The sequence below is a fragment of the Sorex araneus genome, chromosome X (assembly GCF_027595985.1).
Source record: "Sorex araneus isolate mSorAra2 chromosome X, mSorAra2.pri, whole genome shotgun sequence".
NCBI classification, from domain to species: domain Eukaryota; kingdom Metazoa; phylum Chordata; class Mammalia; order Eulipotyphla; family Soricidae; genus Sorex; species Sorex araneus.
The window spans coordinates 15668206-15695686 of NC_073313.1; the positions used below are offsets into that span (position 1 = coordinate 15668206).

Below are 27481 nucleotides of genomic sequence, written 5' to 3' on the forward strand. Positions count from 1 at the left end.
CTGTGCATCGCTGGGTGTGACCCCAAAAAGCAAACAAGACTCACTTGTGACTCGGAGCTCAGGGGTCACTCCTGGTGGGGCTCAGAGGACCATATATGGTGCCGGGGATCAAACCCAGGTCCTGCAGGGTTCCCCTAGCCCCTCCAAGCACGCTCACTGAGCACAGAGCCCCCCATCACGGCTCAGTGCGTCCCCAAAACAAAGCCAAAACAAATTTGAGAGAAATCACCTTTGCCCAATGAAAACATATTTTTTTCTCCTATAGTTTTCCCGTGTTCAGAATTTAACTATAAGTAGCTAGATATGACCAATATATAATTATGGGCCTGTCATTTAGAAGCTATTGTGTGAGTCTCAGTTAAAGGAAAAATACAAAACCATGAAGAACCTTATTCATACACTGGGCAATTATTGCATTCATAGTGGTAATTTGTATACTAGCACTTTTAATTATATATGTGTTTTTGGTTTTTGGCTCACACCCAGTGATGCTCAGGAGTTATTCCTGGCTCTGCATTCAGGAATTGCTCCTGGAGGTGCTCAGGGGACAATATGCAATGCCAGGGATCAAGCCTGGATCTACCACGTGCAAGGCAAGTGCCCTTCCCGCTGTACTATCTCTCCGGCCCCTCTAATTACAATTTTGTAAATAATAGAAAAATTATAAGTATAGTCACTCTCATAATAAAAAATAGTATAGATGTTTTAGTTGTCCTGAAAGGGAAAATCAGTTTCCTAATACTGTCCCAGAGAAGTCAGGCGATCATCCATGAAAATAATTTGGGTCCCCAGATGATTTATAAAATAAACCAAAAATCTAGTCAGGAGCAACAAGGTCCACCAGTTCTGGGCGGTGTTTTCAGAGGAGGGTTACACCCAGCCAGCCTGGTTCAGGCTCCGGAAATACAGACGGTTCCACTGAGCACAAGAGCTCCCTTAGCATGGGGCCAGGAAGCCCTCCCGCTGCTAGGTATGGCACCAAAGCAAACTAAAGTTTCCATGTTGGGAGCCGGAGACAGAGTCGGGGGCTAAGGCACTCGCTTTGCGTGTAGCTGCCTTGGCTGAGACCCTCATTCAGTACCTGGCACCACACGGCCCCGTAAGCACCGCCAGGAGTCGTCCTGCGCACAAATCCATGAATAGTCCAGAGCACTGCTGGGTGTTACCAACCCCCGAATCATAAGATTCCACCTCCAGTTTGTCTAGTCTTCTGCCGTTCTTTGGCTTGGGGGCCACACCCGGTGGTGCTCGGAATATTCCTATACTACTGCTTGGGGGGGGCCCTCCCAGCGGCACTCGGGACCGTGCAGTACCCGAGGCCTCACATCTGCAGCATGCACTCCCCCCCTCGAGCCAGCTCTCCGGCCCCAGTCTGTATGGTCCGTGGGGGGAGGAAGTATTAGTTCCTAATTAGTGTCCTTCATTTAGAAAACTTGAAAATGTTAATTTGCACAAATTATAGCTATATGGGGCTGGAGCGATAGCCCAGCGGGTAGGGCGTTTGCCTTGCACTTGGCCGACCCGGGTTCGATTCCCAGCATCCCATATGGTCCCCTGAGCACCACCAGGAGTGATTCCTGAGTGCAGAGCCAGGAGTCAGCCCTGAGTATTGCCAGGTGTGACCCAAAAAGCCAAAAAGAAAATTACAGCTATATGTTTTTGAAAACGTTTAAATAACATGAAGGGTACTGGAATCTTTTCTTAAGCGCATACTGGGGTTGGGATGATGGCCCAGAGGGTTATGGTGCATGTTTTTCAAGTTTGAGGTGCAGGTTCGTGAGGCCTGGCTTTACTCCCAGGCACCGCTGGAGTGATCTTGAGCACTGAATCAGGAGCCAGTGAGCACTTCAGGGTGTGGCCCAACAAAGGGGAAAAAAACCGACGGGGCTGGAGATGTAGCTTGATGGACGAGAGGGCAGGCTCTGTTGCCGGAAGCCTGGCTTCAATCCCTGACAGCGCATGGTCCCACTGCTACGCCCAGGAGCACTGAGCCAGGAGTAACTCCTGACCACTGTCAGGTCTGGACCCCAAATTCCAAACAAGAACAAAGTAAAATCTTTCACTATTTCAAAGCAAAAAAGGGCTGGCGTTCAGTTGGGATTTCGGAGCCAGACTGAGCAGTGCAGGGGCTAACGCACTGTCCAGTCCCGGGCAATCCACCAGCACTGCCAGTAGTGGCCTGTGAGCACAGAGCTAGGAGCAGGCCCTGAGGATCGCTAGGTGTGACCCCCCTCAATATTTTTCATTTTTCATTTCAAAGAAAGGCTCCCCTGGGGCTGGAGCGATAGCACAGCGGGTAGGGCGTTTGCCTTGCACGCAGCCAACCTAGGTTCAATTCCCAGCATCCCATATGGTCCCCTGAGCACCGCCAGGGGTGATTCCTGAGTACAGAGCCAGGAGTAACCCCTGTGCATCGCCAGGTGTGACCCAAAAAGCAAAAAAAAAAAAAAAAAAAAAAAAGAAAGGCTCCTCGTTGCAGACGTGCTGGCTGGTGTTTCCATATTTTAAAGTACTTCAATGTTGGACCCACGGTTGCTCATTTTTTTGTGACCTTTAATTTAATTTTTTTCTACTTTTAATTTTTCCTTAGTGTAATAGTTTCTTTGCTGTTAGCTTTGTGTCTGCCCGCGTTAACGGGCACTGGGGGGAGACAGGCTGGGCAGCCCTGGACAGAGGTGTCGTCGGGCCTCGTGGTGTCGCAGGGCGGGCAGGCAGCGGGAACTTGATCTTGGCGTTAAGGGTTACGGGCCAGCTGGACCATGGGCCGGCAGCACGCACTGGCCGCATCTTTGCGCATGCGCGCTGGCAGTGCTGGGTGGCAGGCTCTAGGGACGCAGCGGGCAGGTCCTGTCCCTTCCAGACATATGATGGGTGCCACTGCAGAGTCGCAGTGCAGCCTGATGCCCGACTTCTTCCCTCACAAAGGGAAGTTCTAGAACACCGGCCTGCAGTAGAAAAGCCCCACCCCGCCCCAGCCGCCTGCCCCTCTCCCGACTCCCACAGGACCTCGTCTTTGTCGGCTGAGACACCAAGTCCCAGAAGCTAGACTTGGCAGCAGCGTGATTACGGGCGAAGAGTCACATACGTAGAAAGGAGGCATGTGGCATGCAGGGGGTGGCAAGGGTCACTTTGGAATCCCCTGCTTTGTCGGGGCCTTCATGGCAATCCCACTGTGATTGTTTCCATTTTAAGTTTTTTCAAATTAAGGTTTTCAAATTAAAGGGTTTTTTTTTAAACTTCTTATAACAATAATAAACATATGCAACATTAAAATCTGGAGGTCATATTCTTTCTTGAGCCCTCAAGGCCAAATTAGTACAGAAAACAGGGTTTTTTTTTTTAATAGCACCTGAGTTGGAAGTAGATCAGAAACCTGGGTTAGAAACGTTTATCAGATAAAGGACGCGAGATGGTTTTGAAAGACCGCAAATGTTCAAATCCACAGCCTGTCCAGTTTTACGCACATTCAGATCTACACACTATCATACGCACGTATATTCTTTAGCTGACAATAGAAAGAGCAGTCACAAAGACGTCAGGGGGGAAAGTGCTGGAACCAAGCAGACAAGAGCAAAAAATAGGGTCTAAGCAGAGGGAAAGACTGGAAAGTGTTGTCTCTCTACTAAGTAGAACAGAATCGGAGGCCAGAAAGATAGTGCAGCAGATAGAACACTTGCCTTGCACACAGCTGACCTGGTTCAATCCCCGGCATCCCAGGTGGTCCCCTGAGAACTGGCAAGAGTAACCCCCGAGCATCTCTGAGTGTGGCCCAAAATCAAAATAAATACAATTTATACAGGACAATTATAATTCAGTCAATATGTGGAGATGCTAAGGTCCATCACCCTCAGAAGCCAACTTCTTTTTCAGTATCTATTTTTTAAAAAAAAAACTCCAGAGAAAAGCCCTGTTATGAGTTTCATGAAGCATTTTCTTTCCCACAAATAAAATATGTAGTTATTTGAGGTTTTTAAAGTTGGAGGGGCTGGGGGTGGGACGCGACGGTGGAGCACACGACTTGCATGCGTGAGACTCCCGCTGGAGACCCAGCACCGCGAGAAAAGGAAAATCCAGAAAATCTGAGGCTGCCTTTTCCTAACAGCGTACATGAAAAACAAAATAAACACTCCTCATTTGGCATGCCTCATTCTCCCCACTTCAGTGTGAGATTTTCTTTTTTTAAATCCTTCTATTTTGAGAGTAATTAGGGAACTCCTTGTGTCTCACACACACACACACACACACACACACACACACGGAGTTGGCCCGGGTGCCTTTGCGGGGAGCGGCGGCTGTTTATCTGGTGCCCTGTTTGTTTCATTTTGGAATGTCTTTCTTCCCCATCCTTGTCTTTCTGCAAGATAAAATTGAAGGGGTCTCACGCTGGAGAAACAAGAGGGGCCGTGTCTGAACGCCAGCACCACTGAGGGTCCCCCTGCACACTACCAGGAGTGACCCCCGAGTGCAAAGAGACAGGAGTAAATACTGAGCACTGCTGGATGTTGCCTCCCCAAAACAAAACAATGTTTTTTTTAAAAATAAGGAATTAGGTGGGGAAGGGGGCTGGAGCAATAGCACAGCAGGGAGGGCATTTGCCTTGCACACGGCTGACCCGGCTTGATTCCCAGCATCCCATAGGGTCCCCTGAGCATCGCCAGGGGTGATTCCTGAGTGCAGAGCCAGGAGTAACCCCTGAGCATCGCCGGGTGTGACCCAAAAAGCAACAAAACAAAAGTAGGAATTAGGTGGGGGAGTGGATCCAAAATGAACTCCGGGTCCTGACTAAAGTTTCGTCACGCTCTAAACTGTCTTTCACCCTGGTCTGCAGCAGGGGCGGGGCCCGAGGCTTCCGCTGCATCCCCAGGGGGCTGAAATGAATCAGCTGGGTCCCAGGGATGACCCCTTGCCCGGCCTCGGGAGCATCTCTCTTCCCTTCCCGGGTTAGGACGGGCTCGGCGCTGCTTTGAGGAGTCCCGTCCTTTGGAAAACAGCAAACACTGGAGATGGGCCCCTCCACCCCCGGCTTTTCCTCTCGGGCTCATTCACCCGAGGGAAAAGCGCTCCTGGTTTGCGTTGGGAGCTGGACGGCATCCTCTTCTCAGCCCGGCCGGCGTGAGAGGAAAATGAGCATCCAGCCTCTTCCTGCCCCATAGAGCCCTGCTGAAACAGCCGAATAGAAGAGGGGTGTGCAGGACACCTGCCCTGGTGCAGATGGTCCCCTTTTTGGCTTATGTCGGGGGCGGGGGGGACACTTTTCATCTCCTGCAGCTGGGGGAAAAGTGGAGGTTTGGCCAGTTCTCCTGTGTCAAAGAGAAAAGGGATGCAGGGGGAAAAAGAAAATTTGTTGGTGAAAATTCTTCCCTCTGGGTGGGGCATAAATCTCACTCACATACACACACAGAGACACATGCACGCACACACGCACACAAATAAATGAGCAACTGGAAAAAATTAAATTTGCAGGTTACCCGGTTGAGAGTCCCAGAGGAGATAAATTCATTTGCCACCCAAAGCTCCAGAGCTCAGAGGCAGAAAATTAACGAATAATGGAAGGAGCTGGGGACCCAACTCCACTCCTGCTGGGCTCCACGTGGTCTGGACAATTCCTTTGTCCTTTCCTTGGAAACCAGGAGGGTTTTTTTTTTTTTGCTCTTAGGATAAAAGCCTTTTAATTAGTCTAGAGCTTCGGGACAGGCCTGAGTGAAAAGCAGGAGTGAAATTGTTGCCTGTTTATTTTTATAGTTGGACCAAACAGTTTACCTTCAATAAAGGAGAGCTTTACTTTTCAAGAGAATAAGGGACAAACTATTTTGGCAAGCCCCTGGTGATTTCAGTTACCAGGCAGATCAAAGGCTACATTTGCATTTTGGAGCACTGGGGCAGTAAGAACTTCAGGTGTGAGAAAATTACAAGTTGTTGTTTTTGTTTTTTGTTTTTTGTTTTATTTTTGGTTCTCACTCGGAGATGTTCAGATGCTCCTGGCTCTGCACTCAGGAATCCCTCCTGGCAGTGCCAGCAGACCCTATGGGATGCTGGGAATAGAACCCAGGTCGGCCGCATGCAAGGCAAACACCCCACCCACTGTACTATCGCTCCGGCCCCGCAAAATACAATTTTTGAATTCAGAATTTTTATATTCAGGTGGTGAAGGGATTTTCAGAGGGCTGAAGGACAGGCTTCACATGTAAGAGACCTGGGTTAGATCACATGCACAGGTGCTCGTGGTCACCTTACCCCACCCCCACTTCAAGAAAGAATATAGTCATAAAATATGTTAAGGGCGCATATGCTGCCCGAGCTGGTGTGCAGCTTGTGCCCGCGTGGCCGAGCACATGTGGTGCCTGAGCACATGTGTCGCCCACATCGCCCCTCTTTTTTTATTTTTTAATTTTTTAAAAATATTTTAATAGTTTATTTTTAATTAGTGAATCAACATGAGGGTACAGTTACAGATTTATACATTTTTGTGCTCATGTTTCCCCCATACAAAGGTCGATAACCCATCCCTTCACCAGTGCCCATTCTCCACCACCAGTAAACCCAGGGTCCCTCCCACCCTCCCCAGTCCCGTCTCCCCCCACCCCACACTGCCACTGTGGCAGGGTATTCCCTTTCATTCTCTCTCTCTGATTAGGTGTTGTGGTTTGCAATAAAGGTGTTGAGCGGCCATTGCCACATCGCCCCTCTTGAGATGTGGACTTCCATGCTTTCATGCCTAATGCTGGGATGTGTTGTAGGGGCTCTCTAAGCCCTTGGAGAAGCCCGCGTTCTCTCTTGAGTGCGTTACTCTGTCTCTCTTACTCTCTCCTCTCCCACTTTATCTTCCTCCTTCCCTCCAAGTCACCTCCAAATAAAATCTGTTTACTTAAAAAAATATGTTAAGGACCGTCTGGGGCCAGAGTCTAGTTGCTTAGGGGCCAGAAAGATCGTACAGGGCTAAGGGGCTTGCCTTGCACATGGCCAGCTGTGCTCCAACCCCACTCCCCAAAAGCCTGTTTAACTGAAGAAAATAGAACTGTAAATTGGGTATCTTTCTTTTTTTTCATCTGTTCCATGGTAAAAGGAAAAATGCTTTTCTTTTCCTTTGGAGAGAAGAAAGAAGTTGAGAAATCACCTTTGCCCACGAACAAGAGTTTTTTTTCCCAGGGCCTCTGCATAGTACAGCAGGAAGAATGCTTGTCTTGCCTGCGGCCAACCTGGGTTCGATGCCTGCACCTGATCTGGTTCCCCGAGCCTGCCAGGAATGATCCCTGAGTGTTAGAAACTGAAGCATTGCCAGGTGTGACCCCTCCCCGCCCCCCCCGCCAAAAGAAGACTTTTTTTTCTTTCTGCATTATATACATGAATTTTTCTAGTAAGAATTCCTCGGGTGAAAGTGGACAGAGTTTCAGAAGCTTTGCTCAGGGCCGAACTGATAGTACAGCGGGTAAGGCATTTGCCTTGCAGATGGCAGACCCGGGTTCGATTCCCAGCATCCCGTGTGGTCCCCAGAGCACTGCCAGGAGAGTAATTCCTGAGAGCAGAGCCCGGAGTAATCCCCGAGAATCGCTAGGTGTGACCCAAAAGAAAAAAAATGGTAGGTTTAGTGTAATCTCACCAAACCAACTTTATTTTTTTTTTCTTTTTTTGTTTTTTGGGCCACACCTGGCAATGCTCAGGGCTGACTCCTGCCTCTGCACTCAGGAATCACTCCCGGCGGTGCTCGGGGGACCTTATGGGATGCTAGAATCGAACCTGGGTCGGCTGTGTGCAAGGGAAATGCCCTCCCGGCTGTGCTATCGCTCCAGCCCCCCAACTTTATTTTAAAAAGAAAAAACAGCTTTGTTCTACCACATGAGCCACAGCCATCCCCAGTCCATATCCTTTTTTTAAGAAATAGAAAAATAAGAGTTTGCTGGAAAGTAGAAGACAAAGAGATTCCCCAGCCGGGGAGAAAATTAGTTTAGGACTAAGTCCTCAGCCCATAGAAGTTTTGTTTATTTTTTTTTTGCTTTTTGGGTCACACCCAGCAATTGCTCAGGGGTCACTCCTAGCTCTGCACCCAGGAATTACTCCTGGCAGTGCGGGGGGGGGGGGACCCTATGGGATGCCAGGCATCGAACCCAGGTCAGCCGCATGCTAGGCAAACGCCTTACCTGCTGTACCATAGAATTTTTTTTTCTTTTTTGCTTTTTGGATCACACCTGGCGATGCACAGCAGTCACTCCTGGCTCTGCACTCAGGAATTACCCCTGGCAGTGCTCAGGGGACCCTATGGGAATCGAACCCGGGTCGGCCCTGTGGAAGGCAAATGCCCACCCCGCTGTGCTATTGCTCCAGCCCCACCATAGAATTTTGAGAGCCGCTTATCTCCTGACTTTCCTAAGAAGGCAAATGAATAGAATGCCTCTTTCTAAAAGGCGCTCACTCGGGGCAGGCAGCTATTTCCACGCGCCGCGTTGGGCTGCAGGCTCACCCAGCGTCTCAAGCTGCGTGTTGGGCACGCGAGAGGCCTGACTTCTGCTTCCAGCACCGCGTGTCCCTCAAGCCAGGAGCAGGCGCCCCAGCAAAGAACCGGGGTAGCCCCCGAGCGCAGCTGGAGAAGGCACCAAAAAAATTAACGTGGCCATCAGTCCCGTGTCGCTGTTTACCTATAGGCATAAATGTATTAAAATAATGGCAACTGGTGGCTGACATTGGCCATGTATTTCATAACCGCTGTTTGAAATTTAATTCTTTCTCCAATTAATTTTGAAGACTGTAAATGAGCCCAGGGAACAATAGTCTTAAAAGGCTTGTTTTTGCACTGCCTATCCAGCAAAAACTGGATAAACGCTTGATAATCTAGACAGTCCGGATGCCCCAGACTGTCTTTCATTAACATTCTCATACTCTTGAAAAACAATGAGCTGATAGGACCTTCCTGGGCCTGGGCTAACCAGTAACCTTGGGACTGCCCCCCAGGAAATGCGGGCGTTGGTCTCTGGGTGATAACTGCCTGTGTATGCTGGGATTAACGGTGTCGGCTTCAAAGTGCCCTTCTCGTCCCTGATCCTCTGAAAAGAATTTAATAATCTGTGATTATCTTCCAGAGAGCCAGTCAGAGGTGCCTGGTAGGCTGTCCTCATGCTTGTTCTAGGCCTATCGGGGTGGTCTTTAGTTAGGTGAGGGGACCGTGCATCTGGAAATAGAGCGACAGGACCGGTGAGGCACCGGGGGAGAAACTAAGATCAAGCTCTAAACCACGCTCTCAGGTTTAGCGTGGTGCTGGAGAGAATACAAGCCACATAGATCATTCTGAATTCCCCGAGTGTCACATTAAAAATAGATAAAGAGGGCTGGAGAGAGAGAGAGGCCAAAGGCTTGGGCACAAGCTTTGCGTGGGGGAGGTCAGGGTGCGAGCCCTGCCTGGTCTCCCAAGCGCTGCTGTCAGTGGCCCCAGAACCAGGCACAAACAACCCCACAAAAGACGGTTGATCTAATCGCTGTTGCTTTTGCTCTCCCCATTAAAAAAAAAAAGAAACGAAATATGAAGCCTTTCTCCGAGTATTTAAATCATCATTCTGCTTTGAGGGGCCGTCTGAGCGGCTTCCCCTCAAAGAGACTATTTGAACTTGCATTTGGCTCAAGTGGAAGAAGAGGAAAGGAGAGAATGCACGTTTTGCAAAACGAGTTCACAGTTCATTCGTGAGAGAAGCACACGTGGTATTTGACAGAAAGGATGATTTGAAAAGGGGTTTATTTTACGGGGGGGGGGGGTCGGCCACACCTAACAGTGGTAGAGGGTGGGTACTCCTCACCCAGCGTGTGAGGGTCGCTCTGGTGGTGCTCACGGGCCTATGCGGTGTTACGGGTGGGATCCAGGCCTTGCACGTGCAGATCGTGCACTCAGCCCTCTGAGCCAGCCATTCGGTCCCCAAAAGGGGCTTCTAAACGTCCCGTGGGGCCCAGAGAGTAGGCCACAGACTGCTCTTAGCTCGCTGTAATCATTTCACTGAGGAGGAGACCCTTAACAGAGAAGCAATCCAGAGGCAAATCGCATGTCCGAAGCAGGTCAGTAAATAGTCCCCACACAAGTGGCCGCGATGCAGAATGCGGCGTGCGGGTGGCGGGACCGCGGCAGAGAGAACAGTGGTCACGAATGCCAGGTAGAGAGCAGAGAGCAGGTAAGTTCATTTATGAAAAGGGAAGTGGCCTGGTGTCATTTCAGTGAATTAGTCAGTGTTTTCAGATTACTCTAGGGAACTGCGTCGTGAAGAAGCCCCTTCCGAAGATGCCTACTTTGAGCCCCTATTTCCAAAGCCTGTCAGGCAGAAACCGTCCCTGCTGGCATAATTGGCCCAGCTGGCCCTGCGAGAATCATCCGAGTCCCAGCGACTCTGGAGATAGCGCCACCGCTCTGTTCTGCCACTCAGTTCCTGACGGCAGCTACAACACCCCCGCCCCTCAAGAATACGGCCCCCCAGGAGAGCCGTGCATCTCCCGCGGGACTCCGAACTCCGCAACAGTTAGGACCAGAGAGATAGTACAGCGACTAGGGTGCTTCCCTTGCACACGGCTTCCCCTGCTTCCATCCCCACCGCCCCATCCCACCCCCCAAGCCCCCCAGGACTCATTCCTGAGTTCAGAGCCAGGAGTAACCCCTGGACATCACCACCCACAAAACGATGCACAGTGAGGTAGCACCAAAGGGCCAAAGGCAACATAAACGGAGAACTGATAAACATAACGGAGTTTGGGGGTGGGGGGTTGAAAGGGAGAGGTATTTGGGACCTTGGGAGCACGGGGACCGTGGTGATGGGTGTGGTGTTGGAATCATGTGCCTAAGAAACCATTATTAACAGTATTATAAATCACAGTACCTCAATAATAATAAAGTTTTAAAAACCAAAAATTACTTTGAAAACTCTAAATACACTACCTAAAAAAGATATCCTATACATCTGCTGCTCCAATTCCTATAATTAACTGTACTCCCTTCCAAGGATAAACTTGAATGATTTTATATACTTTCACTGTGGTCACATTGTTTGTTTCAGAACATTTTACAGTTCACTCAAATGACCCTCTATAGCCTTCATTTTCTTTTCTTTCTTTCTGGTTTTGGGGCCACACCCAGAGGTGCTCAGGGCTCTGTGACGAGGGATACGCGAGCCTGGGATCGAACTCGGGTCCAGCAGCGTGCCAGACAAACACCCCGCCCGCTGCGCCGTCGGGCAGGCTCCAGTGCCTCTCATTTCTCTTCCTGGGATCTTCTGTGTAAATTCACCTTTCCCAGATTTTCCCTAGACGTCCCCTGCTCACTCCTTCCCCTCCCAGGACTAACCAATCTCTAGAGATCAGAAACTTTCCACCGAAGACAGGCCAGAGACATAATAGAAATTCCCTCCTCCTGCCCCCCCCCCCAACCGTCGCCGCTGGACAGACTTGCTCCGCTCTCCTCTCTTTCCCTCCCACCGGTGTGCTGTTTCTTTTAATAAACTTGCTTTGCTCTTGCCTAAACTGTGTTGCTCTCCTCGTCATTTCTTTGAACCCCCCCACCCCACCCCCGACGGCCCGGGCCCAACGGACGAACAGGTTCGAGGTCAAGTCCCTTCCCCTAAAACCAGAGTCAAATTATCCCCAAGCAGATGGGCACCTAAGCAAACCTGAATAGAAAAGGGCGTGTTTATTTTTCAAGAATAGCCACGGAGGGGCTGGAGCGATAGCACAGCGGGGAGGGCCTTTGCCTTGCACGCGGCCGACCCGGGTTCGATTCCCAGTATCCCATAGGCCCCTTGAGCACCGCCAGGGGTGATTCCTGAGTGCAGAGCCAGGAGTAACCCCTGTGCATCGCCGGGTGTGACCCAAAAAGCAAAAAAATAAAAAAAAAGAATAGCCACGATGCTGGGGAGGCGGGGCGAAGGGTGGGGCCGGTTCAGGGTGTGGCCGCACCCCCTCCATCGCCTGGAGACCAGGCCGGTGCCCCTCCCCCCGCCTGTGACCCCCCCTCCCCCACCGTAATCAATAAACTCGTAGCACCTGGCGACCTCTTCCAGGGCCTCGAGCCCCAAAGGGCTGGAGGCCTCGGAAGACCGTCGGGGGGTGCCGGGTCGGGAGGAGGAGGCGTGCACGGACATCACAGGCTGTGTGGTTTCGTTTTCTGCTTGAAGGGAAGCCAGCGGCCGCCACGCTGAGGGCTCACGGGCATCCGGGCGGGCACGTGAACGGCCCACGTGACGCACAGGCCCGGAGGCGCAGAAGCCGTGGGACGCCGCCGGGAGCCGCCAGTCCGCGTGTGGCCGCTCGGGGCGAGAGAGCGCCCAGCCGAGGAGCCGGCCCGCCGCCGCCACCGCCGCCGCCGCCCGCCGCCCCGCCGCGCCCCCCATGGCCGCCTCGCCGACGACGCCCCTGCGGGTGGCGGTCGTGTGCTCCAACAACCAGAACCGGAGCATGGAGGCGCACCACATGCTGAGCAAGCGCGGCTTCTGCGTGCGCTCCTTCGGCACCGGCAGCCGCGTGCGGCTGCCCGGGCTCAGCCCCGACAAGCCCAACGTGTACGACTTCAAGGCCACCTACGAGCAGATGTACCTGGACCTCGCGCGCCAGGACCGCGACTTCTACACGCAGAACGGCATCCTGCGCATGCTCGACCGCAACCGGCGCCTCAAGCCGCGGCCCGAGCGCTTCCAGAGCTGCCCCGACGCCTTCGACGTCATCGTCACCTGTGAGGAGCGCGTGTATGACCTCGTCGTGCAAGACCTGAGCGGCCGCGAGCAGGAGACGTACCAGCCGGTGCATGTGATCAACGTCAACATCCGCGACACGCTCAAGCAGGCCACCCTGGGCGCCTTCCTCATCTGCGAGCTGTGCCAGTGCATCCAGCGCCTGGAGGACGTGGAGCGCGACATGGACAGCCTCCTGCGCGAGCTCACCAAGAAGACGGGCAAGGCGTTCCAGCACACCGTCTGCTTCTACTGACGGCGCCCCCCGCCCGCCCCCCTCTGCCCGCCCTTCCAACTCGCTTCTTGCTGTCGTCTGTTTGCATGGCTCGGGCTGCTGTCGAGGGTGGGAGGTGTGCGGCGTGGCCCCAAAAACAACCACAACAACAACAACAACATCAAACTTAACAGGACTTGAAATTGGGTGAGCAGCCGCGTGGGGCGGTGGAACTTGAGAACTGTTGAGTGTTTCGACCCCGATGTTTCCCGAAGACTCGAGTTATTTGGTGGTGGGACTGTTTGCCATTCGGTTCCCGGTTGCCTAAGGAGGAGGGGGGCAGGCCCCGGGCGGAGGCCCCTGCACTGACGGCCGCTCAGGTTCGGGGCTTCCGCCGCGGGCCACGGAGAGGGAGAAATGAAAACTGAGCGGTTACAAAAAAAAAAATGTGCCTTGGCCAGATCCTGGCTTTTTTGGAGTCAGTTTGATTCACTGTGTTTGTGTCTTTCAGAATTCTGAGCAGTGTATTTGTGCCTTTCATTTTGCAGACGTGGCGTTCCGCCCCGCCCACGAATCCTTGAATTAAACGTTTGGAACTTGTAAACTGTGTTCTTTTCTTTTTTTGTTACTTAATACCCAAAAAAAAGGGACAGGTGGGGGCTGGCGGAGACCCCACTTGACAGGCTAAGGGCAGAGGTGAGGCTCTGGCACCCCTTTCTTGTCCCCGCGACACTGGAAGAGACCCCAGGGCCCCGGGAAGGCCCGTGAGTAGCTCCCGAGCAGAAGTACCAAAAACGGATAAGGAAGTGCTCCTAGCAGCGCTCTCCGACTCTTGGGCGGAATTGGGATGGGGGGGGGGGTTCGTTTGGGGCCACACTTCACACTTGGCGGCGCCCAGCCATCGCCCAGGAACCCTAAGGGGTCCCCGGAATTACCCTGGGTCAGCCGTGTGCGAGGAAAGCGTTCTACCCGCTGTCCTGTCGCTCCCGAGAAAGCAACCCGGATTTCAGAGCGACGGTACAGTGGGGAGGTCACCGCTCTTCACGCATCAACCCGGGTTCGATCTCCGGCACCTCAGAGGGTCCCCCGAGCATTACCTGGGGACACCCCCGACCCCAGAGCCAGAAATAAGCCAAGAATTTAAAAAAAAAAAACCGGCGTGGCGGCCGGAGTGACAGTGCAACGGGCAGGTCGCGCGCCTTCACGCGACCGGCTCCCATCCCCCGCGGCCCGCGTGTTCCCTCGAGTGCGGCGGCAGCGAGCCCCGAACTCCCGTTGTTTTATTTTATTTTATTTTATTTTATTTTATTTTATTTTATTTTATTATTTTTAATCATCCTCTCAAAATCAGTTTTGCGCCACAGCCCCGGCTCTGCGGGGGCCACCGCAGACGCGGGGCTCCCGACAGTGCTCTGGCGGACCGAGCGACGCCGGCGGGGGAGACCCCTCCTTGGGGCCGGGCCCAGTGCAGTGTCCCCCGAACCCTCCTTGGGACCCGCAGGTGGGTTTGGATGGGGCAGGTGCAGCGACACTGCTACCAAGGGCCCGGGCGTTCCTGCTGGAAGTGGAGGCGACCCGGGCTCGGGGCAGGTTGAGGTCACCGTGCCCCAGACGCTTTGGGGTCAGGCACGGGCCCAGACGACAGGCGGGGGGGGGATACGTGCGGGGGGTGGGGGAGGGGAAGGCGCAGATTTATAGCCGGCGGCGCGCGGCGGCGGAGCCAGAAGGTGGCGGCGAGCACGGCGGGCGGGAGTCTCCTGGCGCTGCGTGCGGGATCCGGGTTTTTCTGCTGTCGGGGTTGAGCGAGGCCGCGTGCGGGGGGACCCCCCGACGTGCTCGGTGCCCCTGGGCCCGGGAGCGGCCGCAGCCGCCTGCCCGCACCCCAGACCCCGCGTCTCAGGCCCGAGGCCGAGTATTGAAACTTCGCCGCCAGCGGCCCGGAGTCCCCGAGCACTGCTTGGGAGTCTGCTCAGCCTCCGAGAACAGGTAAGAGGGTGTTTTTTTTCTTTTTTTTCTCTCTTTTATTTTTTTATTTTTTGCGAGCTGGGGATATTGGGGCCACACCCAGCGGGGCCCAGGGGCTACTCCGGGCGGGTCTCAGGGCGCCGCAGCTGGTCCGGGGGTTCGAACCTCGGCCTCAGGAGGCTTCGTCACCTCGTTTTGTGACCCCGGCCCCTAATTTTTTTTCCCCTCAGACGGTAACCCCAAAGAACTCCCAGCCCGGAAAGGGGGGTTTGTGTGCCGGGCGGATAGGCAGGTTCATTCCTACTCGCCCAGAGGGGAAACTAACAAATCCCCAGATTACGGGATTATTCCGTTTTTCCAAGGAAAGAAATTCAGGGCGCGAGAGAGGGCCGCGGGGAGGGCGCCTGTTCGACCCCCGGGACCCGAACGGCGCCAGGGAACGGCCCCGAGCACCGCCGGGTGCGGCCTGAAAGCGAGTCTAGGGGCACGAAGGGCTGGTGGAGACGATGGGGCGTTAGCGAACTGTACATGGGTGGGTTTTTCTTGTCGTTATTTGGGGGCACACCCGGCGGCCGTCGGGGCTCAGTCCCGGCTTCTGCGCACAGACGCCGTTCCCGTGAGGGGCGCCAGGGATCGAACCTAGGTTGGCGGCGTGAAGCGCCGTCGCCGTCGCTCGCCCCCGTCTTACCTCTTGAGGCGACACGCTCGGCGCGGCCGGAGCAACTGTCAGATCTAGACTTTTCCTCTGGGAATTTTGAGCGACCCTAACTCTGTCAGGCGTGAGAGCTACTCCCGCCGCAGTGCTCTCCTCCAGCGTCGCTCGGGCCGCGAGAACAGAGTCTGGAACAGCCCCGAGTCTAGAATAACCCCCCAAAGACCGGGGCCCATGGCAAGAAAGTGATTTTTTTTTAATTATTATTTCAAAAAGAAACGACTGGAGCTCAGGCCTCACTCCTGCCGGGCTCGAGAGAGCGTATGGGTTGCCTGAGATGGAAACCGCCACCTGAAGTCAAATAAAATTAAAAATAAAATTTTAATTTTATTTAAAAATGTTTTAAAAATTAAATTTTATTTAAAATTAAAGAATTTCTAAATGTTATCGAAAATTTTAAAAAGTTAAACATTTTAGGGGCTGGAGGGATAGCAGTGCGTTGGGCGGTTGCCTTGCACGCAGCCGACCCGGTTCGATTCCCAGCATCCCGTATGGTCCCCCAAGCACCGCCAGGAGTAATTCCTGAGTGCAGAGCCAGGAATAATCGCCGGGAGAGACCCGAAAGAAAAAAAATTAAATACTTTAATTTTTCTTACACGATGCAGTGATTCCACATACGGGCATATGCCCATAAAGAACTGAAAGCAAGCCAATGAAGGCGTCTTCGTATACCCACGCTAAGAAGCAGTTTTATTTATATATAATACGCAAAAGGTAAAATTCACCAAAATGTCTCCAGACTGCCGAGTAAATAACTAGCACGGTAATAATTGAATTATTGGGTTTTTAAAAGGAAAGAAATTCAGGTCCGAGCCAGAGTGCAGCGGATACGGCGCTTGCCTTCTGCCAGTGTCCTTGCACGCCATCAGCCACGGTTCGTTCAATCCCCGACGCCCCGCATGGTCCCCTAATCCCCAGCCAGGAGCAGTTCCTAAGGTGCAGAGCCAGGAATAAGCCTTGAGCACCGGTGGATATGATAGCGCCCCCCCCCCAATAAAAATTATAGCAGAGCGAAGAATGATGGTCAGGAGGGGCTGGAGGGAGGAAGTTACTTAACTGCACAGTTTATAAGTGGCTAAAATGATAAAAAAAATACTGTGGATAATTTTTGGTTTGGGGGGGTCACACCCGGTGGGGCTCAGGGGTTACTCCTGTCTGCACTCAGGAATCACTCCTGGTGGGCTCGGAGAACCATATGGGATAGGGGAGATTGAATCCAGCTTAGCCCGTGCAAGGCAGACGCCCTCCCTGCTGTATAATCGCTCCAGACTCTAAATTTTTGTTTTATAATTTCCGTCACTGTCACTGTCATCCCGTTGCTCATCGATTTGCTCGAGCGGGCACCAGTAACGTCTCCATTGTAAGACTTGTTACTGTTTTTGGCATGTCGAATACACCACAGGGAGCTTGCCAGGCTCTGCCCTGCGGGCGGGATACTCGGTAGCTTGCCGGGCTCTCTGAGAGGGACGAAGTAATTGAGCCGGGTCGGCCGCGTGCAAGGCTAATGCCGTACCCGCTGTGCTATCGCTCCAGACCCATTTTATAATTTATAGTTAAAAATATTGACTGCAGGCCAGAGCTGTAGGCCAGAGCAGGTAGGGCTTTTGCCTTGCACTTGGTCAACCCAGTTTCAATCCTAATACCCCATATGGTGGTCCCAAGCCCCACCAGGAATAAGCCCATCACCTGATATGGCTCCACCAAAAAAAAATTATAGCAGCACAAGGAATGGTAGTTCATAGGGGCCGGACAGAGAGAATGGGGAGTTATCAAACTGTACAGTTATAAGTAGCTAAAATGATAAATTTATGTTTTATTTTTTTGTTTTGGGGACCACGCCCAGGGCTGACTCTCCTGCTTTGAGCAGTGCTCAAACACCCACCCCGGGGGGAAAAATTAAAAAAAAATACTGGTCAGAAAAAAATGGAATAAAAAACTACTTATTCTATAGAAACAACTAGTTGAAAATATATTTCCTTGGCAGGGGACAGGGACTACATAAAACATGTGATTTTTGTTATTTTTTTTTTTTTACCAGCAGCATCTATGAGTGCATTTCACTACTAACAGATGGGATGGGGGCAACACCTGGGGCTTAGAACTCACAAGGTTGTTATTGGTTTGTTTTGTTTGGGGGCCACGCCCAGCGAAGCTCAGGAATAAGCCCCGAACACCCCTGGGTCTGACTCTGAAATAGCAGCAACAGCAACAGCAAAAAAGTGTTTTTGAACAACATCTGTTGTGTCCAGTGGACCGTGATTTCTCACCCCTGCAGGTCACACCAAACCCAGGCTCCCAAACAATTAAAATTACAGATAAATGTGACTCATTTGGTACCAGGAAGCACCCGAGGGTCAGTCCAAGCGAAAACATGGACAGCAAGCAAGCGTTTTACCTCCTAATATCCCCCTTCAAGATCTTTTAAAGCATACCCCCCACATCTCCTGCAACCATTAACAAAGGCAAAACAAAATTTACCTCCCACATTTGGAGCAAAAATAGGACTTTATAAGCAGCTGAGGCCGGGATGTATCAAAAAAAAAAAACAACTTGCTGCATTGTTTGAATCATCACTTTCTTTCCTTTTTATCTGCAGTCTGGGAAAAGGTTACACTTTTTAAAAAAGAGTAAATATTTATTTTATTTGGAGGTGGGGTTGGGTCACACACTTGTGAATCATCCCTTTGTCTCCCCTTTATTTGCAGTCTGGGAAAATACTTCATTTTTTTAGATAAGTAAATAATTGTTTATTTTCTTTGTGAGTAGGCTTGGTTCACACCTTGTGATGCTCAGGGACTACTCCTGTTTCTGTGTTCAGGGCTTGTTCCTGGCTGGTAGTGCTCGGGCATCACTCCTGGCAGTCAGCGGTGTGCAAGGCAGGTACTGTCTCTCAGTCCCTCTGCTTACCCCCCTCGAGCTCTTCTGTTCTACTGGTTTATGTGCCTCTTCAACTCCAGCTTTCTTTTTTCTTTCTGGATCACACCCCCCGGTACTCAGAGGTTCCTCCTGGCGCTGCACTCAGGAATTACTCCTGGCGGTGCTTGGGGCACCATATAGGATGCCGGGAATCAAACCCGGGTCTGCTGCATGCAAGGCAAACGCCCTACCCACTGTGCTGTCACTCCGGCCCCCAATTATAGCTTTGTATATAGCTTCACGTTAGGAATTGTGAGGCCGCCTGCCTTGTCTTTTCTTCTCAGGGTTTATATAGCTGTTTGTGGTTCCGTATAATTTTTTCCCCGTAGGACAAACCTGGTGGTGGTTGAGGAAACAGGCGATGCTGGGAATTGAACCTGGGTCCAGGTGTAAGCATGCGCTTAGTCCTGGAGCTCTGTCTCAGCCCTCCATGAACGTTTTTATTTTATTTTATTTTATTTTATTTTATTTTATTTTATTTTATTTTATTTTATTTTGTTATTTATTTATTTATTTTGCTTTTTGGGTCACACCTGGCTCTGCACTCAGGAATTACCCCTGGCAGTGCTCAGGGGACCATATGGGATACTGGGAATCCAACCCGGGTCGGCCCCGTGGAAGGCAAATGCCCTCCCCGCTGTGCTATTGATCCAGCCCTCCATGTACGTTTTTAAAATTATACTCCCGATTATTGTGAAGGCCGCATAGAGCAATGCTGTGTTTCTGGGCCGCTCTGCCGGCGCCGGGGCCCCGGATTACTTGGACCGGTTGGCCGCCTGCTAAGGTCAGACCCAGCGCTGCTAGGGGTGGGGCATGTAGCTAGGGCCTCACCCCTGCAGGATGCGCTGCATGGCCGCGTCCAGGTGTGTTTCTGGAGTGCTTGTGTCCACTTGATGGAAAAGTGCCACCAGAATCTTGAAAGGCGTTGTACTGAACTACAGATGGCTTTGGGGAGTATTGACATTTAACAGTAATTTTTCCATTTCACGGACACCAGCTGCGTTTCCATTTATATGTGTTGTCTTTAAAATTCCTTTCAATACCTTCTTGTCAGAGTACAGATCTTTTACTTCCTTGGTGAAATTTATTTCTGGGTATTGTATTCTTTTTTACCCAAATACTATTGTTGATTTCACATAAATGTGCTCCCGTTCTTTCTTTCTTTCTTGTTCTCTAACAGATGGTCATATATTTTTCTTGATGGCTTTGTTTTGGTTGAGGAAACATGCTTAAATATTTAAACATATTGAAATGTATGTTTAACTATGCGTGCTGAATGGCAGATGGCTTATTTTCGAGCAGTCCTGTTCGATTGTGGGTGATTTTGCTTTGATGGGTCATCCTGCACTTAGAAAGACAGGCAAAGTTGGAAGATGTGAGGATGCAGAAGGTGCACAAAGATGGTTTGGTTGTGACAGAATTTGTTTGGGAGTCACAGCCGCTGTTGCTCAGAGCTTACTCCTGGTGGCCTCAGGGGACTCTATGGGTGCCAGGATTCAAATCTGGGTTGGCCACATGCAAGGCAAATATCCTACCCACTGTCCTATCTCTCCAGCCCTGAGACAGAATTTATTTTTGGATTTTTGGGTCACACCTGGTGATGCTCAGGTGTTTCTCCTGGCTCTGCACTCAGGAATGACTCCTGGCAGTGCTCAGGGGACCTTATGGGATGCTGGGAATCGAACCCAGGTAGGCTGCGTGCAAGGCAAACACCCTCTTCACTGTGCTATAGCTCCAGCCCCAAGACAAAATATTTTCTTTTTGCTTCTTTGGTCACACCCGGCGATGCACAGGGGTTACTCCTGGCTCGTGCACTCAGGAATTACTCCTGGCGGTGCTTGGACGACCCTATGGGATGCTGGGAATCAACCCCGGTTTGGCTATCTGCAAGGCAATCGCCCTACCTGCTGCGCTATTGCTCCAGCCCCCAAGACAGAAAACAGAATATTTTAAGGAAAAAAAACACTAGAATTTTTCAAAAAATATAATAATGAAAGGGAGGACATGATCATGACCACAATGAGATCCGAGTACCAAATAAAATTTAACGCAATATATTTTAGATGTCAGAGTTAAAAACTTATTTATGTAAGCAAGAGTGGGCATTATATTATATTGCATTAAGTGATTTGAATTTCTTTACATAGGTTAAAATCAATCATCACGAATTAACTTTTATTTGTGACTATTATTTATTACTGATAATTTCTTTAAGTTTTGTTGGAGCAAGCAATATGAAATAAATTTGTTACATGCCTTCCAAGGGGGCAGGCCAGGGAATGGGAGGAAAGGCGGGAACCTTGGCGGAGGGAAGGTCACACTGGTGGTGGGATTTGTGTTGGCACATTGTAGGCCTGAAACAATTCTATTATGAACAGTTTTGTAAGTCATGGTGTCTTGCTTCTTTGCTTTGCTTTTTTTTTTCCTTTCTGGGTCACACCTGGTGATGCACAGGGGTTACTCCTGGCTCTGCACTCAGGAATCACTCCTGGCGGTGCTCAGGGGACCATATGGGATGCTGGGAATCGAACCCGGGTCGGCCTCGTGCAAGGCAAACGCCCTACCCGCTGTGCTATCGCTCCAGTCCCCAAGTCATGGTGTCTTAATAAAAATAAATTTTAAACACTAATCTTGCAAAGTTTAACACCTATTCTAAAATGAAAAGATAAAATATTGTAAAAATTTAAGATTATTGGAGTTAATATTAAGATAAACTATATGTAACATCCAAGATTGTTAAGAATGTATTTCAGGGCCAGAGAGGTAGCTTAATGGGCTTTATTTATTTATTTATTTATTTATTTATTTATTGCTATTTGGGCCACACCCGGTGATGCACAGGGGTTACTCCTGGCTCTGCACTCAGAAATTACTTCTGGCGGTGCTTAGGGCACCATATGGGATGCTGGGAATTGAACCTGGGTCGACTGCGTGCAAGGTGAACACCCTACCCGCTGTGCTATTGCTCCAGCCCCTTGGACTTTAATTTTAGCTTTTTGAGGTATCATCTTTTAAAAAAATCAAGTGAGGGCCAGAGTTATAGCACAGTGGATTTGCCTTCCACATGGTTAATGCAGGTTCGATCCCCAGCACCTCAACCCATCAGGAACACCCTGAACCCATCAGGAGTGATTCCTGAGCTAAAATTACAGCTGGGGACTGGAGTGATAGCACAGCGGGTAGGGCGTTTGCCTTGCACGCAGCCGACCCGGGTTTGATTCCCAGCGTCCCATATGGTCCCCCAAGCACCTCCAGGAGTAAGTCCTGAGTGTGTGAGCCAGGAGTAACCCCTGTGCATTGCCGGGTGTGACCCAAAAAGCAAAAAGAGTAAATGAACAAAAAATTTAAAATAAAATAAAATAAAATTACAACTGGAGGTTATAATACATTTCTATTTTTAGGCAATGATATAAAAAGTTAAAGATAAAAAATATTGAATAAGTAATGGTGAAAATTTGAGACCCATGGGCTGGTGGCCTGAGCTCAATTAAATAAACCGTTGACTTTTTAAAAACTTTTTAAAAATTTTTACTTATTTATTTATTTTTTAATTGAATCACCATGTGGAAATTACAATGCTTTCAGGCTTAAGTCTCAGTTATACAATGCTAAACAACCATCCCTTCACCGGTGCACATATTCCACCACCAAAAAAACCCCAGTATACCTCCCACCCCTGCCTGTGTAACTGATACATTTCACTTTACTTTCTCTTTACTTTGGTTACATTCAATATTTTAACAAAAAACTCACTATTATTGTTTGGAGTTCCCCCCCCCCCAGAATCAGACCTGCTGAAAAGGAAGCATTTGATAATTTGTTTTTCATTGCTGAGAATGAGGAGATATGAGGTTGCATGGCTGTGCGATTTTGGATTTCTGTATTTTAGTAACTAAGTCCAGGGAAATTTCTGCCAGAAATGGAATCATTGCAAGTTTGTACCTCTCATTAATGATCCTCATAAGATGGAGGTCGCCACACCCTTCCCCCCATCCCCTCCCAGCAAGGAAAAGGCGAGAGAGAAAAACCTTTTCCCTAGTTCACAGTCTAGAGACATTTCTGCAAGAAGCTGCCGGTAGCAAAAGTAGTTTAGCTGGCCTCTGGAATCATGCTCGTGCAACTGCTGAGAGGCCGCACACGTGTGGCTGCTGGGGTCACATCTCTGCAGAGAGTGGGGCCAGTACCGCCCCCCCCTAAAAACAATTTTATTGAATGAAGTTCTGATATTTATAATTTTTAATTACAGTTAATATTCCAACACCAATCCCACCCCCATTACACCTTCCCACCACCATATTTTGAATGTTTCCACCCCGACCCCCAAAGCCTACTCCCAAAGCAGTTCCTAAATACTTCATTTTGTTTTGCTTGTTATGAATCATCTGCTAAAAATGATCCTAAAAGTTTCCTTAGAGGAAAGTGTGTGAAGATTGTTGTATTTCACCCTTAAGCCATTTAGCCCTTGTCACAATGGTGGTGTAGAGTATGAGATGTCCCTTCAGTAATTCTAAAATTTTAAATATGGTGATGCAGCTGAGGTTAATACAATTTTTTAAAACTGGATGTGACTTTGGGGTCTGGAGGCATCTCTGGGGCGTGTTGCTCGTGTTGCTCTCTTCTGAGATTTGTTTGTGAGTCTCTGGACCATGGCCATTAATGAGCTTTATGGCGCTAGAGGCAGTTTGTGGGCGTGACTGCCAGGCTACCGGAAGCACAGGGAGTTGGCGGGTGAGGTTGCCCACTCCTGACTCCATGCGAGCCTGGAGATTTTGGTCACAAGTCCCGCACACCTGTTTTTTGTTTTGTTTTGTTTTGTTTTGTTTTTTTAGCAAATCCTCTCATGGACGAGGCCCATTTGAGCCTGTGGAAGTCGGCCGTGAGCATGGTGGTGATTGAGTTCTGGGTTTTTTCAGCTTTCGGGGCTCTATTGGGATGGGAGGGGGGGTTCACTCAGTCTCCTCTGGGTCGCCCCTGGTGAGACAGTCTGGCACGGGATCTGGAGACATCTCTGAAGCATGTTGCCTAATTATTGATTTTTAAAATATTTTTGTTTTTGGGGGGCTGCACCTGGCAATGCTCAGGGCTTACTCCTGGCTCTGTATTCAGAAACAACTCTTGGTGGTGTTTGCGGGACCCTAGGGGGGTGCCAAGGACTGAAGCCAGGTTGGCTGTGTGCAAGGCAAATGCCCTACCCGCTGTGCTGTCTCTCTGGCCCTCAAATAAATTGTTTTTAAATCATTAAAACCCAAAATGTGAGATACCAGTTAAGAAGCAAGTGTGTGACTGGCATACATCACAAAGAGCAGAAACCAGCCAGTGTTGGAATGGATGTGGGTCTTCCGTAGGAAGCTCGCCCCGGGACACAGGGGTGGCCCGGGGTGGGGCAGGGTGGGGGGTGTGGCAGAAGGACACCAGGACAGTTGTGGAGGGGAAAGGACAGCTCTAGGTACAGTGTTTTATGCACGAGAACCTGAATTAGCAGGTTGCGAATCACCGCACCTGCCATGCAATTGGAAATAAAACCGAATCCAGATTTGAAAGGCTGGCGAGAGAGAGGAGCTGCAATTTTCGAGTGCCGGCAGAGTCTGCTTTCACTAAATGCTTGCGGGGGCTACTCTGTTTGCAGATGGGAAAAAGCTCTCACGCATGTGACCTGTTGTGCTGCTAGAACTGGCTTGCACCCCGCTGAGAGGCCTGCGCTGCTGGGTCTCGGAGCTCAGGCACTTCAGCAGGCGAAGGCCACCCGCAGACTCCCTGCGGATTTTCAGTGTCCCCAGCGTTTGTTTTACTCGGGTCTGGTTAGATGTACAGGCTTGGAAATGGCGAGGACGCAGAAAGGCTTTTCTTAAACTCCCAAATCAGAATCCGGGAGCTGTGGGGTCCAAGGCTGGAGCACTTGAGGACCGCAGAGAGGGTGAGGGGAGAAGAGTGAACCAGAGCTTTCACCTTGGTTTCCAGGGGAACGGGGTTGGGATTGGCTAGTTGTACGAACACCAGCCAACTCAGCAGCAGAAAGGCTGACCCAAGTCCGCTGGTATTCCTGGCCTTGGGGTGATCGGGGCAGGCACATCATCACCCAGAGGCTCAGCACCCACCCTCTAGACGAGGCGGCCGGGGGTGAGGGTCCTCTCCAGTTAGCATGGGAACGGCACTGCCTTTCCTACTTGTTAGAGCTCTCCAGCAATTAGCCAACTGAAGTGTCAGCACGACCGGGATATCAAAGCCTCGCATAGAGAGAGGAGAAAATAACGGAACAAGCCCTTGAGCACTCAGGAGCCGCTACGCAGACCTGGGCTTGACCAGCTCTGGTGCGTGTGGAGAGCTTCGGCCTCTAAAAGCCGTGGGTCCCGCTCCCGCGAGGCGCAGAGCGGGAGACAGACAGCGCGGGCACCTCTCCCTGCGCGCGGATCCCCAGCTCCGGCCTGGCAGGTAGCAGAGCCCTCAACTGTATTGTAAGGAATTCCGTTCCGAGGTGTTTCTCTGCTTCTAAGTGCTCAGTGTCAGTGCAGGGGGACAGCGACAGAGGTTTCGTAAGTACCGAGCGGGCGTTTCACTTTGCATCCTGTTCCTTTGCAGTTCCAGAGGAAGATGCCAATGGTGTTCCATGTTTAATTTTTGCTTCTTCTTTAGTTAGGAAAACATCACCGAGAGCTGCAGGAATTGGTGAATGCTTTGCCATCCATCAAACATAAGGTAATATTTTTTTTTCTCCATTGCCTGCATCGTATTTTCTCTCTCCAGCTCAGAGTGACTCACGTGTTAGTGCACTTTGCGAGTCGGGCTGTAAGTCAAGTGGTCTGTTTTCTGGGGCTTTTCGAGCATTGCCTTAGGTCAAGGGTCCCTAAGGATGCTTGAGCGAGGCCCCGAACCTGTGGCAAATGGTGGGGACAGAGTAGTCTTCTTTTGTGAGCCCCAGTTACCCTCGCCCGTTGCCATGTCACTGAGCACTAAGGCCATCTCACTAATGTCAGCCTGACCCTGCTCTGTTGAAGTGCCCATGAAAAAATGGTTCAGAGAGACATTTTTTATTGTGTTCAGAATCCCCAAGGGGTGGCGCTTTTAGGAGCACACACACACACACACACACACACATACACACGTACGCATCCTATATAGTATGCCTCTTTCCCCTCTCCTGCCCATTCCAGCTCCCTCTTTCTCATCGCCCTCTCTCTGAGTCCAGGCTCCTCATTTGCGCTGCAATTTAGAGAATTCTAGAAATCTCTCCTGCAAAGGGAGGCTCCTTGTTCCTGCAGCTCCTCATACCACTTCCTGTCACCCCCAAGTTCACCTGGTATCAGCTCAGCAGGGCGTGGGAGGGAGAAGCATGCTGCTTTGCTCCCACTGAGGAGTTGGAGGCAGACAGACAGACACACACACACACAGGGAACTGCAGGAACGACCTGGTTTGATTCTGTCCTGAGTGTCCCAGAGGGTCCAGGAAGGCCCCTGGCCCCTTGCTGGTCCCCAGACAGCCCCAGAACCTCGTCTTCGGGTTCAGTATGGTTGTCACCCCTCCATGCTGACCCGGTTGCCCCTTCTCTTGGACAGGATACCCTTGTGGAGTTGCGCTCATTCGACCCTTCCTGCCTGATGCCATCCTGCCCGGATTACTGCCTGGATCTGGATCATTAAGAAGCAGTCTGTAGCGGTCCATCAAAATCAGGTAAGTTCTTTTTGCATTTCCCTCTAAGGAGACTTTAGTCCACCACTTTAGAACAAGGCTGCATTCACACGTTGGTGTCCACTTATGTATCTTGTATTTCTACTATTTTTATCAAAATGTGCGAACGTTTTGTCTCAGATGGGATGTGAGTTAGGAGCTCCTCTTAGTGGCTAATTTGAAGTAAAAAACTCAAACTTTTTGCTTTCACACTTAACACATATTTTATTATACATGCATTGTAGACAATCTATATAAAAAGTAAGATGCTTTCAAATAGAAAAAAAATTTAAAATGGATGTGTTCAGAACCTTTAATATCCTTAAGGGGATTTTTCTCTGGAACAACAGGGCAAAGACAGAACCAGACAGTGGCTATGTAGAAGTGGTATTTATTTTTTCTTTAGAAACTGAATTCAAATTTAATTAATGCTTACTATATCAATACTAAGCAATCCTGCTTAATTCATAACCTAACTCTACTATAGCAATAACTGCTTACTTGTTTATATTAGATTTTAATAATTAAAAAATTTCCCCAAGAACAAAACATTGCTAATTCTTGTAGTTTATCACACATTTTATAGTTTATCAGACATTGCTAATTCTTTTTATAAAAGACAGGATAACAATGAAGCCAAAATTCACCAATAATTGGAATCCCCCCTAAAGAAGTAACAAATAACCGATATCACTGAAAATTAGAAAAACTAGATGAAATATTACTATCACCCCGGCCCCTAGAAACAGTAATGTATCAGATATGACATATACTTCACTCAGATAGGAGTTTTTACAGAAATACATGGATGTTTCATTATAGAAATGATTTAATATTTGTCATTCCATCCAGAAATCTGAGGTGAAAAGTCATATTTTCATTTCTATTGATTCTTAAAGTACATTTTAGAAGTTCATCTGGGCCAGAGAGATATTTTAGGGATTAAGGGGCATTCCTTGCATGTGACCACCCGAGTTCTACCCCATGTGGTCCCCGGAGTATAGAGGCAGAAGTAATTCCTGTGGCCCCAACTCTCCCACCCCAAATATAACTTTTCAACTAGTTTTAAAACATTTTAAATAGAGCAAGTGAAAAATTCTCTAATTGGTAAATTAATCTCAGTTCAAAAATAAATAATATGGTCCAGAGAGATAGTACAGGGTTAAGTTACTTGCTTTGCACACAGCCAACCCAGTTTGATCCTTGGTACTGCATATGCCAGGACTAATCCCTGAGCTCAGAGCAAGGCATAAACCCTATATTTGGAGTGTAGGGTGTAGCCTAAAAGCCAATAAGTAGTATGCTTAGCCTGGAAGGGTTATCTACTA

General features: G+C 50.0%; 1 protein-coding gene across 4 annotated transcripts in view; it reads left to right on the forward strand.

Annotated features, from left to right (window-relative positions):
• The window catches only part of LOC129399964 (RNA polymerase II subunit A C-terminal domain phosphatase SSU72-like), a 40700-nt gene that overhangs the window by 10188 nt on the left and 3031 nt on the right, over positions 1-27481 (forward strand). For 3 of the 4 annotated variants that reach the window (XM_055121801.1, XM_055121802.1, XM_055121803.1), the window contains 2 exons: positions 25121-25183; positions 26042-26156. Coding sequence is in view for 1 of the 4 variants with exons in the window: in XM_055121804.1 (XP_054977779.1) it covers positions 12346-12939 (594 nt within the window). In the remaining 3 variants the exon portion in view is untranslated. Of the gene's footprint in view, positions 1-12131; positions 13502-25120; positions 25184-26041; positions 26157-27481 lie in introns of those variants that run through there. The other variant, XM_055121804.1, reaches the window with a different exon arrangement.